At 41.5% G+C, this 21,459-nt stretch overlaps 1 protein-coding gene across 2 annotated transcripts; it reads right to left on the reverse strand.

Moving 5' to 3' along the window:
- Positions 1 to 11: 11 nt before the first annotated feature.
- On the reverse strand, positions 12 to 20,425 carry zgc:63587 (uncharacterized protein LOC393431 homolog). Of its 2 annotated transcripts, XM_058069731.1 has the most exons (12): positions 20,303 to 20,425; positions 14,748 to 14,792; positions 14,552 to 14,651; positions 14,357 to 14,443; positions 13,886 to 14,009; positions 13,316 to 13,450; positions 13,079 to 13,196; positions 2,647 to 2,748; positions 2,433 to 2,578; positions 2,201 to 2,284; positions 2,064 to 2,121; positions 12 to 842 (listed from the first exon to the last, which is right to left on the reverse strand). In XM_058069731.1, exons 2-12 carry the CDS (start codon positions 14,772 to 14,774, stop codon positions 777 to 779), a joined length of 1,047 nt encoding a protein of 348 aa, XP_057925714.1. In that variant the 5' UTR covers positions 14,775 to 14,792; positions 20,303 to 20,425; the 3' UTR covers positions 12 to 776. The 2 variants fall into 2 exon arrangements, with proteins under 2 accessions (XP_057925714.1, XP_057925716.1); XM_058069733.1 differs by lacking the exon at positions 20,303 to 20,425 and having other exon boundaries at positions 14,748 to 15,051.
- Between the last annotated feature and the right edge of the window lie 1,034 nt (positions 20,426 to 21,459).

Below are 21,459 nucleotides of genomic sequence, written 5' to 3' on the forward strand. Positions count from 1 at the left end.
AGAGAGTAAAATGTGTTTTCGCTAAACAAAAGGTTTATTTCAGTGGAAGTACAAAAACACATGTAACAAGTGTTGTGTTTTGCAGTTAATCGAATCATTCTGAATGGCACGTCCGTTACATCAGTTTCTTACATTTTTTTTGTACATGGACAACACTGTGCTGAACTAGAAACTGGCCATTGCACGCAATAAATGACACAAATTAACATTTTTTGTTTCATATAGCGATGACGTCAAACGTCTCATAAATACAATATACGTGACATGGCACTTATGAGTGCATTATTATAGGAACCTGACAGCAACCTTAGTGGATGGATGAGGTGACACAACGAGAAACATGTAATTTCGTGCTGGCATTTGTAGTGATTTTTCATTAACAGTCAAATAAAGCGAATAACTTTTCTACTTTTCAGATGTAAATATGGTCAAAAGGTCTAACAATAGCAGTTCAGAGTAGAGACCTTTTTGGTAAACATGTGAAGTACAGATAACGGCAGCTTGGCAAACTATAAAGATTAGGATTAAAAGTCTATACCATATCGCCAGTGTTGACTCACTTGGTATTAATTCCTCAAAGACACTAAAAGAATCCATTAACAGTCATACGCTGACTGCAGCTGAATTCTGGTCATCATGCTTAAAAATAAAAAGAAGGAAATAGTGTGGAGTTTCTGAATCAGATAGGAGTCAACAGTGGCATCTTGGAAACTCCTGCAAGTTGGGTTGGGTGACAGCAGATTAGTGTGTATGCGTGTGTGTGTGTTCCAACACTTTCACTCGTCTGATTTCATCTTCATTTGTGCCTGCATCTGAGCAATCATCTCTTGCATGCGTCTCAGCTGCAGGGAAAGAACAAAGACAACAACACAACACATGATGATGAGCTGTGACCTTTGAATAGAACAAACCCAGCAGTTTAGCCGCTTGGTGGTAGCCATGTGGAATCTGTCGCCACCGTGTGGGCAGAAGAAAGAACTGCACAATGTAGAGATGTGATTTTTGCATTTTATACTTTTCTATAATTGCCGTTATTTTAGCAGTCATACAGAATGAGCAAACCATTATTTTTTTAACTTAACAAACATTTTTAAAAGTAATTTTACGTTTATATTTGATATAATATACACACAGAGATCACTGTATTTGTATGTTAAGTATTATTTTAGTATTTGTATTTTATTTATTTTTATTATTTACAGTATCGGCGAGCTTCATTTCATTTATTTATCCAGTCGACGACCTCTGTGGTATCTGTCGCCACCTTGTGGTTACAAGGAAGAACTGCACAAGTAGAGATAGGATGTTTGCAGTTTATACTGTCTCTCCTGTAATTGAAGGTATTGTAGTGGTCAGAAAAATTCAGCAGATAATTTATTGCAATAGTTAATCTTTTGTAATTTATAGATTTGCTTATTTTTACATATATATGTGCTTTTTATTAATATTACAGTACATGTATGTATCACTGATCTTTTATTTATTATTTCATTAATTGTTGATTATATCTCAATTAAATAATACAGTTAGCAGTTAACAATTTTCGATGCCGCTATCCTAAATAGTGTCGTTTTGGGCGAGAGGTGGGGTACACCCTGGACTGGTCGCCAGCCAATCACAACTAGACAAATGACCATTCACACTCACTTTCATACCTATGGACAGTGCAAACATGCAAACTCCACACAGAGATTGTGTACTTTGGTGTACTTAAACAAAAAAAAACAAAAAAATAAAAGCAATTTCCTACCCACTGAAGACATTGTATTGTAAAAAAAGCTACTTTCTCTGCGGCTGATACTATGGAGGTCATTCCCACCATAAAAGTGGGCCAGGACATCCGGACAGGAGGTGGTATCACATCCTGTACAACATGTATTACATTGTTTACAAACAGCTCTGATAACACTCGCCCGTTCACAAAGACGTGTTGCCGCCGTAACATAAACAGGATTATCAAGAGCAATTAGGAAGCAGATTATTACCAAATGATGGGCCAAAGTGTAAACTATACATACACAAGATAAGGAAATTGGAAACACAAATTTCTGCAGCATGTCTACCTCTGCCTCTTTCTGTAGCAGTATCTGGTCTTTGTCCATCACGTCTTCATCCACAGCTCTGCAGGGGACATTCCACAATGAACCTCGGACAAGAGCAGCTAAAATCTGAGGTGTTATTTCACATAAAAGTGTCTCACCTTCCCGCTTTCTTCAGCCTCTCTGAGCGGAAGTTCTCATAATGCAGATCCTGAGTAACCTCCTGGAGGTCTTGCATGTGCGTCCTACAGCCAACACATGCATGTAATTATATCTTCAGACTCTAGAGGGAAGTAACACTTTTCTGCAAGTCTCCAAAGCCATTATTTCAAGGGTCACTTGACTTTTCCTTCCTCTTTTTTTTTATGCATTTTTATTGGTGAGGGGACTCACACAAGCATGGTGCGGAGCTTGAGGAAGTCATTGTGCTCTGGATTCTCCACCTCCACAACTCCCCAGGGGTACAGACGACCACGGATCTTCTTTCCCTTCACCTCAATCAGCTGGTTAGAGCCAATGACAGCAAAGGGGACGCTGGCCTGCGAGGAGAAGATATGACTGGAGATGTGTGGGTGCAACAGAAGATCAACAATGTACAATCGTTCACCTTGAGGACTCTAGTTTGCTCTTTGAACTCCTCATCCTCGTCAGAGTCCGCATCGGGTAGCTGATAGATTTTAATTCCGTGCTCTGAGATCTCATCCAGGATCTGATGAGTGGAAACAAGAGGAAAAAAAAGGGTGAGGCGGCCAGGGTCATGACCTCTCTGACGCTCCCTTCTTGACGCCTGCAGGTGTCTGTTCTCGATCTCAAACCCAGAAATGTTTAATAATACAACTAATCCTCCAAGGAGCATCTTAAGCTGCTGACAATATAGTCTTCTTTGTTTAAAGCACACTAGCTCTCATGGAGAAAATACAGCTGCAGTTCTGAGCCATAAACAGAGAATAAGGCAGCCTTACAGACTAATGGGTGGGTGGGAGCACGTATGCATGTTGTTGCGGCAACACATTTAATTAAAACCCCCGTGGAGGACACGAGTGGGGAGACAGAAAGGGGGTGGCAGGTGAAAAAATAAGCCTTCTGGTGTGTGTTTAAAATCCAAAAAGAGTCCTCACGGAGTCCTCAAGTTCTCACAGTGTTTCATTCAAAGGCTAGTTAAAACAAAGGAGCTTTCTTTACCCCTGCCATGGGACACACGTCACTATTTATTATTCTAAACATCAAGGCAGCATTTGTCTTTTGTTTTCCCAAGAGCATACAGTTATTGTTATGTAACGGAGCCAAGAAATCACATGCGTTGTTTTCCTGACTTTTTGGGCCACTTTCATGTAGTGGAGAGTATAAAAGGACAGAGTGAGTCAGCCCCGATCCCGGGAAGTGAGAGCAGGTTTTCCTACAGAGTGGAGCTCCTGTTTGCGCACTTGTTATGGCTGCAGATTGTTTTCTCAGTGAGAAATGTGCGTTGTCTACGTGTGTGTGTGTGTGTGTGTGTGTGTGTGTTGGGAGGGTCGGGTATTGTTGTGGTTGCTGATGTAAAAACAAACATGATTTGGAGAGCGTGACTGAAGACCAGGGCTTCTTCTGCAATGCCTCCTATGTGGAGGTTGGACAAAGATCAATTTGGTGCAGCAGCAGCAGCTAGTAGACGGTCCACACTCAGTGAGAAAACAAACAAGAGTCAAACAATTGCAGGAAAAGAAGAAACAAATAACAAAGCTACAGTAGTTCTACAAGCTGGAGGCATTTGGGGAAATGTTATCAGGAAATATACTCATACTCATAAGTATCATTTAACACACCTTGAAAAACAAGTAGACCAGCAAAACTCCAAAGATGATAGCATTTTAGCCACACAGCATTGCAATATTTGCACAACATCTTTAGTTCAAAAAAGCCCCAGCACACAAACCCTCTTCACTATTTTGTCAATGCGTTCCATTAGCAACCATGTTGGATACGTGATGTGGTGTACTTTGGATCATGAGCTGTTCCTTTCCTTCCTCCATACTTTTGACCTTGGTTTCATGTGTCAAAAGAATGTGATTCTATAACCCAGGAGACTTTTAAAGATATAAACTCTAACCTGGCTTTCATGTTCTTGAATGTTACCAGTATTGCAATAACAGTGGTCCCTCGCTACAGTGTAGTTGGAACGTCACTCCCTCGCTCTATTGCAGTTTTTCAAAAAATTATTGCTGTTTGGTGGTTGACTATATACACACATATGCAGTATTGTGGTCACTCAGCAGCAGTAATGTTGCATTGATGAGACATTACCTTAGATTACATTACCTTAACACTGCACTCCAACTGTAATTTAAGGCATAACACAGTGAAAAAAAATTATCCTCCTATTCCGTGTGGAAGTGGTAAGTTTTTTGCTTCTTACTTTGCCCTCCTTCCCCACTCCGTTTGAAACCCTTAAAGGGGAACTGCACTTTTTTCACTTTATGTGAAACATGAACACATATTTTTCCCCTTTCTGTGCATTATAACATGAGAAAACGAGTTAATATGAACAAGCTTACAATGTTGTCATTGGGATACACCTATTTTGACTATAAAACCCTCTCACAACGTTGCTTGGTTTGATATAAATGCTGTGATCATGCATTGACACATACAGTGATGATAGCATGTAATAGCTGCAGTATCTTGCCGTATTTTGATGATTTAAAACACTAACAAAATGTATTTTCTCGGCACATTGATACACATACTTATACACATACTTATGCGACCATCTTGTTCACTCTTTGTAGCGATATTGAGAGCTCGGTCTCCACTCTTCCGTCTGTGAATGACGTTGAAACGTTCAATTAGTGACGCGTTGTGTTAGTTTGTGAGATAAGAATAGTTTTTCATGTTAGCTGCTACAATAACATTATCGCTGCAGCTTGATTAATATACAAGTCAGTTGGCGTTTTTTTGCGAGGGCTTTAAAGTAAAAATAAGTACCTGTATTTCCCATGCAGGCCGTTGCAAGCTAGCTAGCTCATATTAACTTATAAAAAATGCACAGAAAAGGGAAATAAATATGTGTTCATGTTTCACTTATGGATTGTGAATAATGGGCAAAATTCCAAGAAAAAGTGTAATTCCCCTTTAATTTGACAATTAACAAATTGGAGGGTAGCATGCTACGTTTGAAATTACCAAACATGAAACTTTCCTTTCTTCCACTATACTTTATGTTTCAATTTCAACGACTGCCTATCTAGACATTGCTGCCAATAGAAAAATCCAGGTACTACACAACATTGAGTCATAGCACCAGGAATCTTAGCTCAACTTCCACATAATTGACACATTTCATCAGTTATACTGCACAGTCTCCACACAGTAGTCTGTTTTCTTGCTGCCCTCAGTCTCCTCTTGGATAAAACTGGTCTCCTTACAGAGGCCCACAGCCACATGCCAGAAAGCAAATGTGTTTTCTTTCATTGTGAGTGTTTTATTTAATTTAGCTGCTGTACCGGGCCAGTACTGCGCAAGCATCAAAATACAGTGAAGGGACGTCTACTGTTGCATCATTATTGCATAAAAATGAAGAGCTGCCTACAATACAATCGTGCTGAATCAAATGCTACGAGATGGTTGTTTACGAGCTAATGACAGTGTTTAAGCAACACGTCCTAAGCATGGTCTATAATCATGATTAGGTGCTAGAATCACAGCCTGCCTGCCTGGAAATCCTTGTAGTCTCCCGCAGATCTACTTAATCTCTCTTGCTCCACCACACTCTCCTCCTTGTAGTTGTGTATTTTTGTTGGCACAGAAAAGTTGGCAGTGGGAGCCATCTTGATTTTATGACCGTCCTGTACAGCTAGAGAACCTCCCGCACCTCCTCTCTCTGAGCTGTTATGCTTGGCCATGTAGTTCCACTCAAGTGTAAGTCAGGGCAGTGAACAATGCCCTACAAGAGTCCACCTTGGTATTAATTAGAAAAGGAAGCCTGAACTTCTGGTTAAGATTGCTAAATATGAAGCATTGTTTATGGAAAGGCATTATGACAAATGTGAGGGTGGAGGCTGATATTTTCCAGCGAGATTTAGTGGAGTTTAAATTCAGCAAAAATGATGCCCAAGTACACATAACCTGCACAACAATACATAAATATAATAACACAAGGTCAATAGCAAAAGAAAACCTACCATTACAGCGACACACAGAAAGAATCATATTTACATGATTTCTTCTCACAAAAACACCACTAACACCTTCTGGTGGATGACAAAAGAACACTGGAGAGCCAATGCTTGAAAAAGAGAGACCAACGGGGTGTGACTGTGGTAAACAGTGACCATACACTAAAAACACATAGTTGAACCACAGTTCTGTGGCCAATTGCTGAAGACAGAGCCGAGCCTCCACTGGCCTAGCCAACCCCTGGGAACAATACTTGGAAGTAGAATCAAGCTCGGGAGCGTTCTTAGGAAATCAACAAAGCAGAGAGCAAGAAAAAAAAAATGTTAGAAAAACGGCACTGCACTTGAAGAGGCAGACCTCCACTGAAGTTCCCTAATTGCTTTCTCTAACTGTACAGAAAAGATCTCCATCTGCCTGAAAATGTACTTCTTCCTGAGGAATGTGGACCACAAAAAGCCACAGCAAAACATAACAGACTGAAAAGAGCAAAAACAACTACACACACATTTACGTAACCTCACAGAGCCCGCAAGCTTCTGCAGGGGCGCTGGTGGGGATAAAAGCTATGACTGATACACTTTGAGATAAACTTTCTGATCATGTTTCATAATGATACAAACACCTTGAGGGAGGTTATCCAAGAGCAATCACAGCCACTGCTGCTCAAGTGGAGACTAATGTATCAATGTGGAGATTCTGAGAAACTGTCAACATGAGAAAGAATGTCTTCTTTTTTATTATGAATCACATTTGACTTCCATTTCTGGCACATTTAGATGCTTTGCCGCACATGGAAAGATACTTTCGGCTGTTTAAAGTAAATTCTTTAGGCCCCCATGCACAAACCTTTCAGAGGCACAGCTTCATAAATGTGCTGATCCAAGAATACATTTTTACTATTTCATTGGGAAATGTCACCAATCAGTGAAATGACTGGCAGACGGCGATAAATGCCTTTTTCAATGCCGATCACCTTTGGCAAGCATTATTGCAGCCCTCAGCGATCCTTTCGTGCAGTGTAGTGTCGTTCCCTAACTAACAACTTTGGTATCGGAATCGGCAGCATAAAAAAAACCCTGATGGAAGCATCCCTACTATTTCACTGTGGACAGAATCTGGTCAAAGAATGGTCATCTTTATTCATCTGTATGATGCATGTGTATGGGCTGTGTGGTCTTTGGTCAGTTAACCCCAACCAAGACGTTTCAGTCCAACACTGGCTCTAAACTAACCGGTGCTAAACAAGTTGACTTTTGGACACCTACAGTCAAGCATCATAGTCTTGGAGTGAAACAATAAAAAAATGAATTCCCACATGAACTGTGACAGCATGAAACAGACCAGGATCCCCCTCCCCCGCACAATATATGCTTGTCCTTTGTTTAAAAAAAAAAGAAAAATCTATTTGGCAATATTTAGACAGTATGATAACATGATTGTCATGTAAAACCTGCATTTTGAGACATGTTTGTCAAACTTTGGTAAAAAAAAATAACACAATATACTATGTTTTTTAACCAGTAAACGACTATCTGCAGGGAGTCTACGAGGATGAGGGAGCCTCAACAATACCTGAAGAAGGGAGGGTGCAAACACGCAGTCACGCATAACTGCCAGCTACCTTAACAATCTGAACTGGTATAATCAGGTGTCAAGTCCTTGGTAAAAAAAAGTTAAGAGGAGGAGCAGCGCCACAAGTCATTTTCACATCTTCCGCTCATCTGAGCTGCACACACTCACGTAAAGTAGCACTGGAAGAAACAATACCTTTGTGTGAGCAGGATTAAAGGCATTCATGCACATTCCAGATCAGGGTTTGAGGGACAGTTTTAACTAGAAGAGACAGGAACAGAACAGCTGGATTTGTTTGAATGGAAAGTACAGGGGAAGTCCGTTGGTAACTTGAATGCGTCACATGACTTAACAGTGATCAACGTGCTCACACACCTCACTAACTCCTATTGTCTTGGTTTAAGTCTTAGCACTGTTAAGACCACCCACTTTTCCTTGTGATCAAAGAGCATGGAGAGGAACAATCGCGCTATTCAAGTAATCTTGCATTTAAGGCAGATTTACTAGGGGACAGTACGAGGCGGGCACACATCACTCTCTGTTGCCTGTACAAATCAAAAGGCTCTCTACAATAAAAAGCGGTGATTCTACAGGAAGAAGGAAACGTGCCGTTTTTCACGCTGTCTTTCACCACAGAGCGGATTATTGTATACAAAAGAGCAGCTTGCCTGATGAGGAAAAGCGTGTATTTATTTGTCTAAAAATCTGCTGAGACTCAGACCATGGTCTGGCACAATGACTGCGGGAGGGCAGAAAAATAAATACGTCCGCGTGTTTGAAACAGTAACAGGAAAAAGAGGGGGACTGGGCTGGCCTCATACACCAACATACAATACGATAGAAGTGAGAAAAATGTAAGAGTAGTCAGTGTACGGCTTGTATAGTAGTATAGAGCTACTGAAAAAAACAGACAGACATTACGGACAGACAGGCATAAGACAATCAAATCAACTACCATTATTTACTCTCGATAGTCAAGGTTTAAGCCCTTTATATGCCTTACAGACACATTTTAATTATAAAATGTATAAGTACTCACCACTAATGAATCATAATACAAGCGGCTCAATGAACAGAATAAATCGGATTCACGGTCGAGCCTTTAGCGCTACACCCCTAGTTCTGTCTATCTGAAGATGATGCCTCCATTTCCCTCCAAAGTAGCTGCTAGTGGTGGTATGCGGCTCCGCAGGCTGCCGGCTTGCCCTGGCTACCCGTCAGAGAAGGCATTTCTCCAAGATGCGTCTACAACCCTATAATACACACTGCTTGCCTGTTGTACTTCCAGTTATGACTTATGACCTAGGACTGTAAAGGTACTGGTAACCCATGGTACGGATCGTACTTCAGTATTTGGGCTATGGTTTCAGTTGGGTTTGGTACATTTTTTGTGTGTAATGAGAACAACGTTTCTCTCTATTATTAACAAGAAATTAATTTAAAAATTAAGCAGGAATATGAAATTGCAATCTTTAGCGTGTAGATTGAGGATACCAAAACCTGGTGTAGGTCAGTATATTGTACTACAAGCTATATAAGCTTTGTGCTATAGGTGACAAATCAAATTAGTGTAATGCCTTATTATATATCTCATTAAAAATTACAAAGAACTGCATGAGTGCTGCTGGCAAAGTGGAGCTGCGGTTAATTGCTGGAAATATGAATTCTAACATGTACTGTGACATTCTGAAGCAGAGCATGATCCCATGCCTTGGGAAAATGTTGCCTTGGCAGTTTTCCAACATGATAATGAGCCCATACACACCTCCAAGATGACAAGTGACTATAATAACTATGTGTTGCTTCATTTTCAGGGGATAGTAAATCTATACTGCTTTCTGAGCAGTGACTACTCTGAGTTACAGCTATATCCAAGTTTCATTTATATGTCCCTTGAGAAGATATAATAAAATGTTTGCTTCAATGTGAGGTCCAAACTCACTTGAGTTACACTATATTTTATTTTTTGCACGCTGTCTTTTACAATATGTTTGTCACCTACAGATGTTGATCACACTAGCTCAGTAGACCTCACCACTGCTTAATAAGAGCTTTGAAGTTCTGTTATTGTAGTTGCGGAAAACTTGGCGACAACACAGGCTAGCACGATCTACTTGGGACAAAAATGTGTCCCTGCAGGGCCACAGGATTTGTTCACACAGCAGCGCATGCTCGAGTGCTTTGTGGAGATGACATCCAGCCAGACAATGAGGGGAAAACTGTGACTGCGACCCCCGGCCGGGGGTGATATACAGCAGCTGAGCGGCCAAACATGAGAGAAGGTGGGAGGGAGGGAGAGAGGGAGGGAAGGAGAGTCAGGGCCCAGCGTGGGAGAGACAGTGAGGCTGGGTGACAGTGATGTGGGGGGGGGGGGACAAAAAGGTGGCTGAGGGAAGAAAGGAGAGGGGATGAGGACATGGAGGAAACAGAAGGGAGCGGAGAGGAAAAAGAGCTCCAACTATTGTCTACTGCCACAACGCTTGTGCGGGAAAAGGGGAGGAATTGAGTTCTCTAACCTTCATGACCTCTGGTGTTGGACAGTTACATGAGGGAGAAAAACAAAAAAGATGTGTGTGGAAACTTGGCTATTATCCAACAGGTTGGGTTGATTCACCAAAACCTTACATTTGGCCATCATTTCAATGTATTCTTCTCTACGAAAAGGAAGTTACAGCCTTGCATCATCTTGGCTCCAGGAAAACTTTTGAACTTGTCTATTAAAAGCTTGTAAAATGTGCCCTTTTACTTCAAATGGCGTATCGCACCACGAACAATCGCTGCAGCTGTAGAATTCTAGTAAAAAGATACACTGTTGTGTCCCATCTAAACCAGATGTGGACTGTCCTCTTCATTGAGTTGTTGTTTTTTTTTTAAACGGTCAAGCTGATTGAGAGCAAAGCCCTACACAGGATATGACTACCAGGTCCCAGACTGAGAGGATCAGCCTCTCAATATACCCTCCTCTGGGAAATTTATGAGCAAGAGACTACCACAACCCTGCTGCAGGAAAATGGCATTAGAGCAAATGACAAAAAAAAAAAAAAGCCAGCGGTTTCTGAGGGGGTGGGGGTTCTGCCAAGGGAGGAAACAAGTGAACTGTGCGAGGAACAATCAGAAGTGAGAAAAAGAAAACTCTTTTCCCCCACTTTGTCTATGAGTCTGACCTGATTGAGGCAACGGTTTCTCTTGACATGAGCTATGACACATGGCAGGAAACCTATATTGTTCTGTACAATCTGTTTCCCCCCGTTAAAAGAGAAAGTGTATGCTGAGGTGTCGCATTTACGTTAAGACAAATGTCCAGCAAAAAAATATATACATATATTGTGGGACAAGGTTATGAATCACCCTGTAGCTTTCTGTCAGATTCACGACTATGAGCAGCGGCACCTCCAACGGAAGGCATATTGCTTGTTTTACTTTATGACAGGATGCATACGTGTACCCATGAGAACCACTTAAGATAATCTACTTCAAGCAACAAACGCCACTTGCTCAACTAAGAGACACTTTCAAAAGTGATTTTTAAGGCACTTGTCATCTTAGAGGTGTGTTGTGAAGCTGGTACACGGCCCAAGGGAGGTGCTGTTCCAGCAGCACTCATGCAGCCCCAACCGCTATCATGATTGTCTGAAGGCAAGACACTACTCAGTAGGTAGTACAGCACGAGTAGAGAGTAAATCTATACTGGGATACAAGCTATATACACTAAGAAAATCCAATGTTTGTTTCTATGGCCTGTGGTGCCTTGAGATGATATACTGTAATAAAAATGGCTGATCATACGTGAGGGGTGTACTCACTTTTTTGAGATACTGTATGGTGACTACTACATGCATCTACAGTAAATGAGGACAGAGATAATAGTTGAACCCACTTCCCTGCCAAATAGGGGGTAAACTGGTTAACATGCCACACTGGGGAATAGATTATACCAGATAACCAACTATCTGTATTTCCTGACAATAATGGCTTTTCCATGAACCACAGGGAAAAAACAGTTGTGATTTTCTAAATGTTTACTTGTCAGCGAAGAAGTGGCTGAACACTAAAACAAAACACCTGACGTTCCAGCTGAATCAAAATGTCATAAAGTTTTTAGGAGCCTAGGGAGAGTGGCTGGGCGGTCAGCGGTGGCAGGAAACAAACGTTTTGTTCAATCTGAAACACAGGAACACCACAAAGTAACACAACAAAATACACTTCGACTGACAGGTCCCTTCAGGACAATGCATCAAATGTAGGAATTTCACTTTTGATGTGAGAATGAATCACACGTCCGCTGACACTATTATTGCCCTCCAGACAGCCATAGGGACTTAAGGAAACCCCCCAGTTTCAATTCACAGGTCGGCTTTGAACAAAGAGGAAACATCAACAGATCATGAGTGTGTGAATACCTGACAGAAATGGTCCCATTACTTCTTTTTGCATTTTTAAGGTCTACTTTAAACCTGCTTAAAATCCGGCAGTGCAAAATTGGAATTCTTGCAATTTTTCAACTGGTCTAAGGATTAGGAGGGTATTATATTTATTATTTAAAAAAATAAATTGATTATTCAACATTTAACTTCATGTCTATCTTCCAGTTAAGAGAACTTAATTAATCACCAAGCAGGTCGGCTGATTTTGTGCATCTGTGCAAAAATGACATCAAATTGTGACTAAGGGTCACAGTAAATTTAGTGTTGTGTGCCCAAAAACTGCCACACTGCAGTTCCACAAAATGCTGCCTCTGTGGTTTTTAGCAGTCTTGCTGTGGAAACCTCCAGCGAACCACATTTCCCTCTTTTGAGTTGACGAGGTGACCCGATGCCTATCAGACCACCGGCTCCGGTGCCTGAATGAGGCACAGGAGGAGGGTGGAGGGGCTGAGATTACAAGGAGTAGACTGGGGAGACTTCCAATTAAAAAGCCCACAGGTTGAAAGTTGAGTTGAAAAAGTAATTTGTGTTAGAGAGTAATAACAACAGAGACAGGAAAGCCCGGTGAAGTCAGGTTTCGCGGAGGAGGCGAACAGCTGTGACGTGTGTTGCACTACCGCGTCCTTCCACCTCTCCACAGCAGGAAGCTGAGAAGCGTGCATGCAGCCTGACACTTGGATGTGCTCCAAAGCAAAGTATGAGGGACGAGTTGAGACTGGATGAAATGAGCTCATCTACATTATAAGTATCCCTTTGGCATTCTCCAAAGAATACAAACAATATAAATGAAACAGTCAAGCACACATTTTACAATGTTTCAAATACAGAGCAGCCAGTGAATGTGAAATAAGATCAAATTTGATTACATTTGTGCATGTGTATCAAACTTACCCGCCTCTTCAAGCGGTCCCGCTCCCTCAGCGTCAGTGTATCAGCCTTAGCGATGACAGGGACGATATTAACTTTGCTGTGAATGGCCTTCATAAACTCCACATCCAAAGGCTTTAGACTAGATGAAAAAGATTATATGTGCTTAAAAATGATTGTGATTACACTGACTAATTTAGCATGAAAAAGTGACTGAGGTAATATCTCGGTTGCTACTTTCAGGCTAATGTATTAATTTACCCGTGTCCAAATGGTGATATGAAGTAGAAGCAGCAGTGCACCCGATTGTCCACTATGTGCCGTCGGTTCAGGCCGCTCTCGTCGTGGAGGTAGCGCTCAAACTGATTGTCGATGTAGTGAATGATGGTCTTGAAGCTTCATGGAAAAGAGAAGGATGTAAGCAGGCACCACATTCAACTACAATAAAGTACCTACATCCCAGAAGCCGTATGATTCAGAATCCGACCAGAAATGTATGGCATGCAATGATTACTATTGCAAAAACACATCATCAGTAGGGTATGACTAATCTGTCTCACGATGGTCTATACACAGCTCATTGTTCACTGAACAATACAACGCTTGGTGAATTCTACACAATGATAGGAAAAGCTGACATCGAAGGATTTTGTGTGACTCTGTGATACTTTAAGGGAACTTTGTATTTTTGGACACATTCACTATGCTAGTCAGAGGGTGGTCAGATAAGAAATAGAGAAACTTGTGAAAAGGGAGTTGAGAACAGAAGATAACACAAGAAAACACAAAGGTCCCAAGATGTTCTCATTCAACCAAGGTTTACAAACACACCAGTCCTGGCTGTTGATGGCATCACCATATCCCGGGGTATCCACCACGGTGAGGCGGAGCTTCACACCTCTCTCTTCAATCTCCACGGTGGATGCTTCAATCTGCACCGTCCTCTCGATCTTCTCTGTGGAGTGGTGGGCGTCAAAACAGAGAAAGAAACCCCACTGGTCATACAATATTTATCATTTCCACAATGTGTTGCTTCACTGGATTGTGTAACACTGTCACAACCCTAGGCTCCACGCAGATAAAGCGAAAGCATGTGTTTTGTGGTATAAAAAGACTATGTTACTTTCCAGAATCACCCACGGGGGCCTGGATCATTGTTTTTAAGTCAAAGTCAAGACATATAAGGCATTCCCAGAATTCCTGCTGAAATAATGCTCAGCTGGAGACAGTGCAAAACAGACATTTCTCTGTTATTACAGTATGTGCGTGCATGTAAATGCTTGTGTGTCTGTGGGAGTTTACCTGCAGCGCCAGGAATGTAGCGTTCAGGGTAGAGATCAGTAAGAAACAGGCTGTTTATAAGCGTTGATTTGCCCAAACCAGATTCCCCTACGAACAAAGAAAGTGTAAATGGATAATAAGTCTAAATGGAGTGTCAGACTTTATATATATATGGTGATAGTTTAAATGAATTGGTCTTAAAAAGACATTACCCACCGACAACCATGAGGGTGAATTCAAAGCCTTTTTTCACAGACTTTCGGTGAACTTGGTTTGGAAGGTTGGCAAACCCAACGTAACCAGTTGCATCTGGGAACTGATGAGACAAAAGATTAGTTTCAAAACAAAGACCAAATATACATATCACTATATTTCTTTTGGTCGGTTAGCACATGTGTAAAAGTTGACTCACCTTCGCCTTTTCGCCAGATTGAGACATATCTGATGTCTGTCAAACCTGACAGTAAAGAAAGAGATTCTCTTTCAGTCAAGTAATGATTGGAACCTTGGTAAGTGTCATTAATTCATTCCAAAAGGTCTAACGGATGCTACCCCAATCAATTTTTCCCATAAGAAATATTGTAAATCCAATGACTCTGTTCAGAAAGCCTCTAACACACCCCCCCACCCCCCAATCTAACTTTAGTGTACACTGTGACCAAGCCCCCTTTCAGCAGTAGCGCACAAACACTTCCAACAATACTGATACACCCTCAATATGAGAGTATATCCGTGCTATGGAGCACCATGGGGACCAGGTTTGTTCCAAGACTTCCATTAAACTGTTATCCCCCGTGGACCCGCCTACCTCTATGACCCTGAATGGAGGACATATCAACAAGTCAGCGTGATAAATTAGTCACATAATGACGGAGCAGGAAGAACAGTCTCCATTTTATCATCAACACAGTGGTCCTTGGCATGTGGAGTGTGATAAGCATTCGAAGGAGGCAGACTGCTGGACGATGCCAAACGGAGATGCGCTTGAAGGGAAAAGGGGGGAGAGGGGGGCAAAGGTGGCATGGGAACCTGAGGTGACCTTTGTCCACTGGCATGTGACACATTAGGTAGTTGCTGGTCACTTTTCTCACCATTAAACTGCGTGGAGTGAAGATCTATCAAACTGACAAACTGTGGTTTCAGGGAACCCTCACAGAAAACAATGACTGTTTATCCCTTATCCCTTATCATTTTTAAATGTCGGCACCCTGACCAGGTAGTAGAAATAGAATGTGGTACTGTCAATGAAAGAGTCAAAGGACTCAAGCCATGTCAAGATCTAAGTTAGTATAAAGTCCCCCCCCCCGCATTTGTTTAACACTCGCTAGCACACAAATCCCAGTTCTTAACAATCTCTGCAGGGTGATTATCACAGTGGCAACATCAAGACAGATAAGTGGGGGGCACACTTAATTAGTACTTTCTTAATAATGTCTGTATACTAGCAATGGCCTGGGTTGCTGAGCTGCTTGCGCTCTCACAGTTATTAACAAGCCAGACGGGAGGGAGATTAAATTGTTTTGGGCCAAAAGGGAAAATGCCACCTTAGTGAAGCCAAAGTTGTTGGCATGTAATGCATTTACAGTTGATTTATGGTGGGGCTGGAGGGAAGCCACCAATGAGAGGCAAGAACTATTTTCCTTCCTCACAAGCAGTGAGGGTCCTAATGTGCAAATGGTCCTACTGCTCTGACTGAAAAGACCACAGTAATACTTTCCCACAATGGCGTTTTAATGAAGATGGAGGCATAATGAAATTAATGTTCTGGCAACACATCACAGCAACACAAACCATGCAAGTGAAAAAAAATGAAGTTTGGCACAGGCAAAGACACTTGTTGACAATGAGTGTTTTTTTTAATCATTTTCTAGGAGGGTAGCAAATGTAGCAGTGGTGGGCAAGAGTAATAAAGAACTGGTATTAGTCTTTAAGTCAGCCGTCTTAGAACCACTTGAAAATATTAGCCCAGAGGGCAGGAAAAGGGCAACAATACAAGGGTTGAGAAAAGCTTTCAACCATGAGGAAACCAGCGGGCCTCTTCAGAAGACAAACACAAGAGTTTAAAGCTCAGGATGGACCGTTTATGGATATGGAAAAAGGATCGGAAATTACTTAAACATTAGGGGGGTCACAAAGTGATAGCATCACACTCTGATTTAAACAACTGCTGTAGCACAATGATGGAAAACTGTGAACCTAAAGCTGAGCCTACAGATGAAAGTGCAGATGCCGTAATTTCCTGACTATAGAACCGTTCTATACGCCACAGGTGTCCATGTCATTATAATGGGTTATTTAGTAGACAGAAAGATGTTACACAAACATTTGTTACACAAACAAGTGTTTTTGTCCAAACAGTACATGTAACAACACTGGTTAAACAGTAGCACACCAGAAAATTCTTTCATCGCTGTCTCTGTCCTCCTCCTGGGAACTAAAACCATTAAACTTCTGCTCTTCAAGTGTTGGCACCGAAAACCCCCCACAGTTCTCTCAGCAGTTCTCTTTGATTGTCGTTACCAGCATCGCCCGTGCCCTGATGGAGATCAGCCATAACTTAAACAGATGGTTTGCAGATTCTGGAAGGTCTAGAAAGCTTTCCGAGCAGGCTCTCTCTAAAGGAGTCCACAACTCAATAAAAAGGCCCGAAAATTAGCATAATAGGTCCCCTTCAAAAGAACAGTCACCTTTCAAAATGACCTCCAAACCTTTACATTTCCTCAACTAAAGACAAAGGGCTGCAGAGTACCAAGCGTGTATGGCCTCCAAGTGTGCCCTTAACAGTCTGGATGCTTTCTACCATTCAGCCATCCATCCGTTATGCCTCTGGTGTGCCTTTTTCAACCCAGTGATCTATATAAACTGATAGGCTGGCCCTCCCTCCACACTTCTACTTGTCTATAAGACAGGGGAAAAGTGTTTCTCCAATCTCTTGCACCTTTCACATAACATCACCTGAGATCCGGTGAGTCTTTGGTCAAACATACACAATGCAATTATTTGAGACACTGGTATCTATTACAGCAAAGCCCACTAACTGACAGTAATGCGGTTCAGCCCTGCATCTGACCCGGGCCTAAACCTGCGTCCATATATCCTCACTGATTGAGAGTTAAGTCAAGCAGCCCTAGCTAAAATCCCTGGGATGTCAACTCACTGTCCATCGGAGAGTGAGGTTTACAAAGCGTTCTATCTAGCCCAGGGGTGGGCAAACTTTTTGACTGGCGGGCCGCATTGATTTAACAAAATTGACGGGGGGCCAGACAGATATTTTACACGTAACAGTCCAGCTGGAATTATTGTATCTGTAAAAGTGTCATGCAATCTGCTTTATGGGCACTTTGAGATCATTTATTTGATGTAAAGTGCGTTATAAATGTATCATAATAAATGTATTATTATTTATATTATTATTATTTATTATTATTAATTGTATTATTATTATCATTATATGCTTGTGTCCCTTTTTTCAGGAGCACTTTGTAAACAACAGACCGCATCAAATAACGAAATTATTGTATCTGTAAAAGTGTTATGCAATCTGCTATATGTGCACTTTGAGATCATTTATTTGATGTAAAGTGCATTATAAATTTATAATAATAAGAATAAATTTATTATTTAATATTATTATTATTATTATTATGTGCTTGTGTCCCTTTTTTCACTTTGTAAACAACAGACCGCATCAAATAACGAAATTGATAAAACCGCCAAACCATGAAAATGTCGTCTCAAGCCATGATGCCAGCTTGTATGTTGACTTTAAATGAAATACTTTGGAAAGAACGGGCGGGCCGTATTCAAACACTTGGCGGGCCGGATGTGGCCCCCGGGCCGTAGTTTGCCCACCCCTGATCTAGCCACACAAGGTTTCATTCGTTACATGACAAAATAAATACGGTAGAATGCTGCATAGGGGAAGAGAGTTGACCAAGACAATTAAATAAGAGTGCAAGACACTTAGTGCTGTCAACATGAATCAAATGCTGTGTGTTTATTCAGACTACACCGCAAGGCAGGAGGAAGCATCCCCCTCATAGATTGTTATGTCACACAGATATCTTACTCTGTGCTCCGATGCTAGTAAATTTTTACAAGATAAAGAGAAAGGTCAGAGAGCAATGAAAGCGCTCAATCAGAGCCCTTGTTGTGTTCACTATTGGTTGACACGTTGTCCTCACAATGGTAAACTGACCTGCACTTAGCCGTGTAAAAAGCGAAATTGTTTCTAAACTGAGAGGGCAGCTGCCAGCCTGAGATTACAGTTCACAAAGTGTGTACCCTCAAAACTGAACTGAACTCAGAACACAAGCAGAGATGGAGGATAATTCCTCAATAGTGGCCCTGTGCCACATTTGGACAGACGGGTAAAGAAAATACATTATTGTTTCCCTCTGTTATTGTGGAGGAAGTTATTTGTTACAATCAAAGGTCAAGGATTAATCAGATATTGAAAAGCTTTTACAAGGAAGGAATGCACCACGAGAGGGATTTGTGGATAATGTGTGAAAGTCAATGCTGTGAATGGCTTGTCGATGTAGCTTTTATGTGGTTCTGATTTAGGAGCATGTGGGCCCATTAAAGTGGAGTTTCCCCGCCAGTGTGTATAAACCAAGACAATGGGATAATAAATGAGTGTTTTCAAATCAGGCATTGGGTTAACAGTGCATGTAATAATAGCAGGTTACAGTGAGGGCAGTTCGAAAAGTGTGTTAAGGCACAAATTGCCCTAATGTGTAATTCACATACAGTACACTATTGTCTTTCATTGGTTAGTCCAGGGTGTACACCGCCTCTCACCGGAAAACAGCTGGGATAGGCTCCAGCACCTCCCGCGACCCTCGTGAGGATAAGCGGTAGAAAATGAATGAATCACTGAATGGTTACATACGTATGTGCATAGTGCATTGTCTGGACGCCGTACATTCTTATGAAAGAATTATTAAGGTTTGTTAAGTAGTCGATGTCTTGGCATCCGGAAGGAAGAAAACTACCACACTGACGTGAATATAAGAAGGCATTTTTTCCCACCTTGAAAAATTCTGTCCTCTTATATTTGGGGTTCACAAATGAATACATACACATATAGAATATAAGTGCCACACAGCAGACATGTTTGTTTGGGTTTGCCGCCACACAGCTGAAGGGAAGAGGGAGGAGGACACTAGCCAAGACATTAGCACAGGACACTACACTGCACACATGGGTCTCTACAAGCTGCAGGCTGCAATGGTAGAAGCAACAGGTTTTTGTGATCTGCATTAAAAGGCATTATTCGACATATGCCTTTCCCATGGAAATCGGCCAGATTGATCAGCGCATCTCAAGTAATGACACAAAAGCTGCCCAATCATGTCCCTCCTGTATGCACAAGTTTTGCACAATTAAAAAATATTTTTTTTTTACAAAAACAGGTCTTGAAAAACAGGAGTCAGTCTGTATCGTCATATATTCAGGTTCATACAGGTAAGTTGAAAGGATGTCATAAAATGCATATTGATGTGTAATGACCATTTCCAAACACCGAAAAAGGTTAAAAAAAAACTTACATAATGCATTTATTAATGTTACAATTGGTGTTGTTAGCATGCATATTTTGGGTATATAAGGGTCCTTTCTTGAACGAGGTCACCCCCCGTTGGTGCGATGGCTTCTCGGACAGTGGGTGTCCACCACACCCAGTCTGTGTGTCAGACACCCACTGACGATCTATTGTTAACATTCAAAAAGTACATTTTTGCCTCTTTAAAACAACAGCATTTAAACTATAACAAACAATAAGAAACGCAAGAGTCCTTGTCTAACTTTAGCCAGCAACAGTTGTTACTTCGGCTGTTGTCATGTTGCCAGTTCACTTCGACAGTGACTCTCGCGCTTTGTCTGTGTCCTAATTCCACGTTTATTCAACGCTTCCGCACACTTTGTTAATAAAAACACACTAAACCACCACCATTCAGGTCTTACCTGAGCACAACTTTGAGATACAGTTGGTAGGTAAGACAGTTTTGCTTGTAGCCGCTGTGTCCCAGCCCAGGAAAGAAAACCCGGAAGTCATTCCAGAAGGGCCCACCCACTGGTGAGTGTCTGGCTGTCGCCATGAGACGCCATTACGGCTCAACTGTCAATAGACAAGCGTTAGCACTTCAGAGTCAATATGGCGACCGCAGTGTCACGGTTTCTTGTGGTGGTTCACACGTTTTTTGTTTTATACAGAAAATATGAAGAATACACACATACAAATATAGCCTCAACAGCAAGCACATTTCCACGAAGGAATAACGCTGGCTGTTGTAGAAAGCTGAAAAGACAAAAAAACAAACAATATATATAACCATAAAATAAATTGGGCACAGTAGAGTAAATTCTGTTGCTAGTTCAATGCTGGTCCCAATAACCATGCACTAAATGATGGTTTGCTACTTTAGGGGCTAGAGATGACATACATGATGATGTAATATCATCTGGTTATATCTGCAATGTAGAAAACAAAAATAAAATGTATGCCTATAGCCGAGCTATCACAACAGTCATAATTGTTATAACTCTTTAATTTGGTTTGGCAAAGTGCACATTATTCTGGCTCTTCTTCCCAAGATCTGCATGGTGCTATTTCCACAAAGAATGTAACAACTATTACGTAAAAGCAATAGCCTATTACAGAGAGGAGACACGATTTTGAATTTCACCAGAAACAGTTAAAAAAAACATAATTTTTTGATTAATTTCACTCTAGATTGTCCGTATGTGAATGGTTGCTTGTCTACATGTGTGACTGACTGGTAACCAGTGCCGGTTTCACCCTGCCTTTTACCCAAAGCCAGCTGGGGTAGGCTCCTGCTCGCCCTTGTACCGATTGAGAACGGACAGAGTGCCAAGTATGCTAACTCTGACTTGACAACATAATAGAGCCTCACAAGGACAGCGTGTTTATGTTTGAATTTTAAATTTAAAGGCATCATAAGATCAAACCAGTGTCTTTGAGCTACATAATGGGCACACACGACTCGGCCCTATCCCTGCCCCCCCCCCCACTCCTTGTAAATAACTGTTCAAACAGCACAATGCACTCTGGACCGCTTTATTCAGCCTCACAACTTCCCTACCGTCTCATTGGTCCATTG

This window comes from Doryrhamphus excisus, chromosome 4 (genome assembly GCF_030265055.1).
Source record: "Doryrhamphus excisus isolate RoL2022-K1 chromosome 4, RoL_Dexc_1.0, whole genome shotgun sequence".
NCBI classification, from domain to species: domain Eukaryota; kingdom Metazoa; phylum Chordata; class Actinopteri; order Syngnathiformes; family Syngnathidae; genus Doryrhamphus; species Doryrhamphus excisus.

Coding starts and splice junctions, on each gene's coding strand:
- zgc:63587 (XM_058069731.1), bottom strand. CDS start 14,774: ATGTCTCAATCTGGCGAAAAGGCGAAG. Junction 14,652..14,747: donor AATCTGGCGAAAAGGCGAAG/GTGAGTCAACTT, acceptor TTGTCTCATCAG/TTCCCAGATGCAACTGGTTA. Junction 2,749..13,078: donor GGGACCGCTTGAAGAGGCGG/GTAAGTTTGATA, acceptor TCCACTCATCAG/ATCCTGGATGAGATCTCAGA.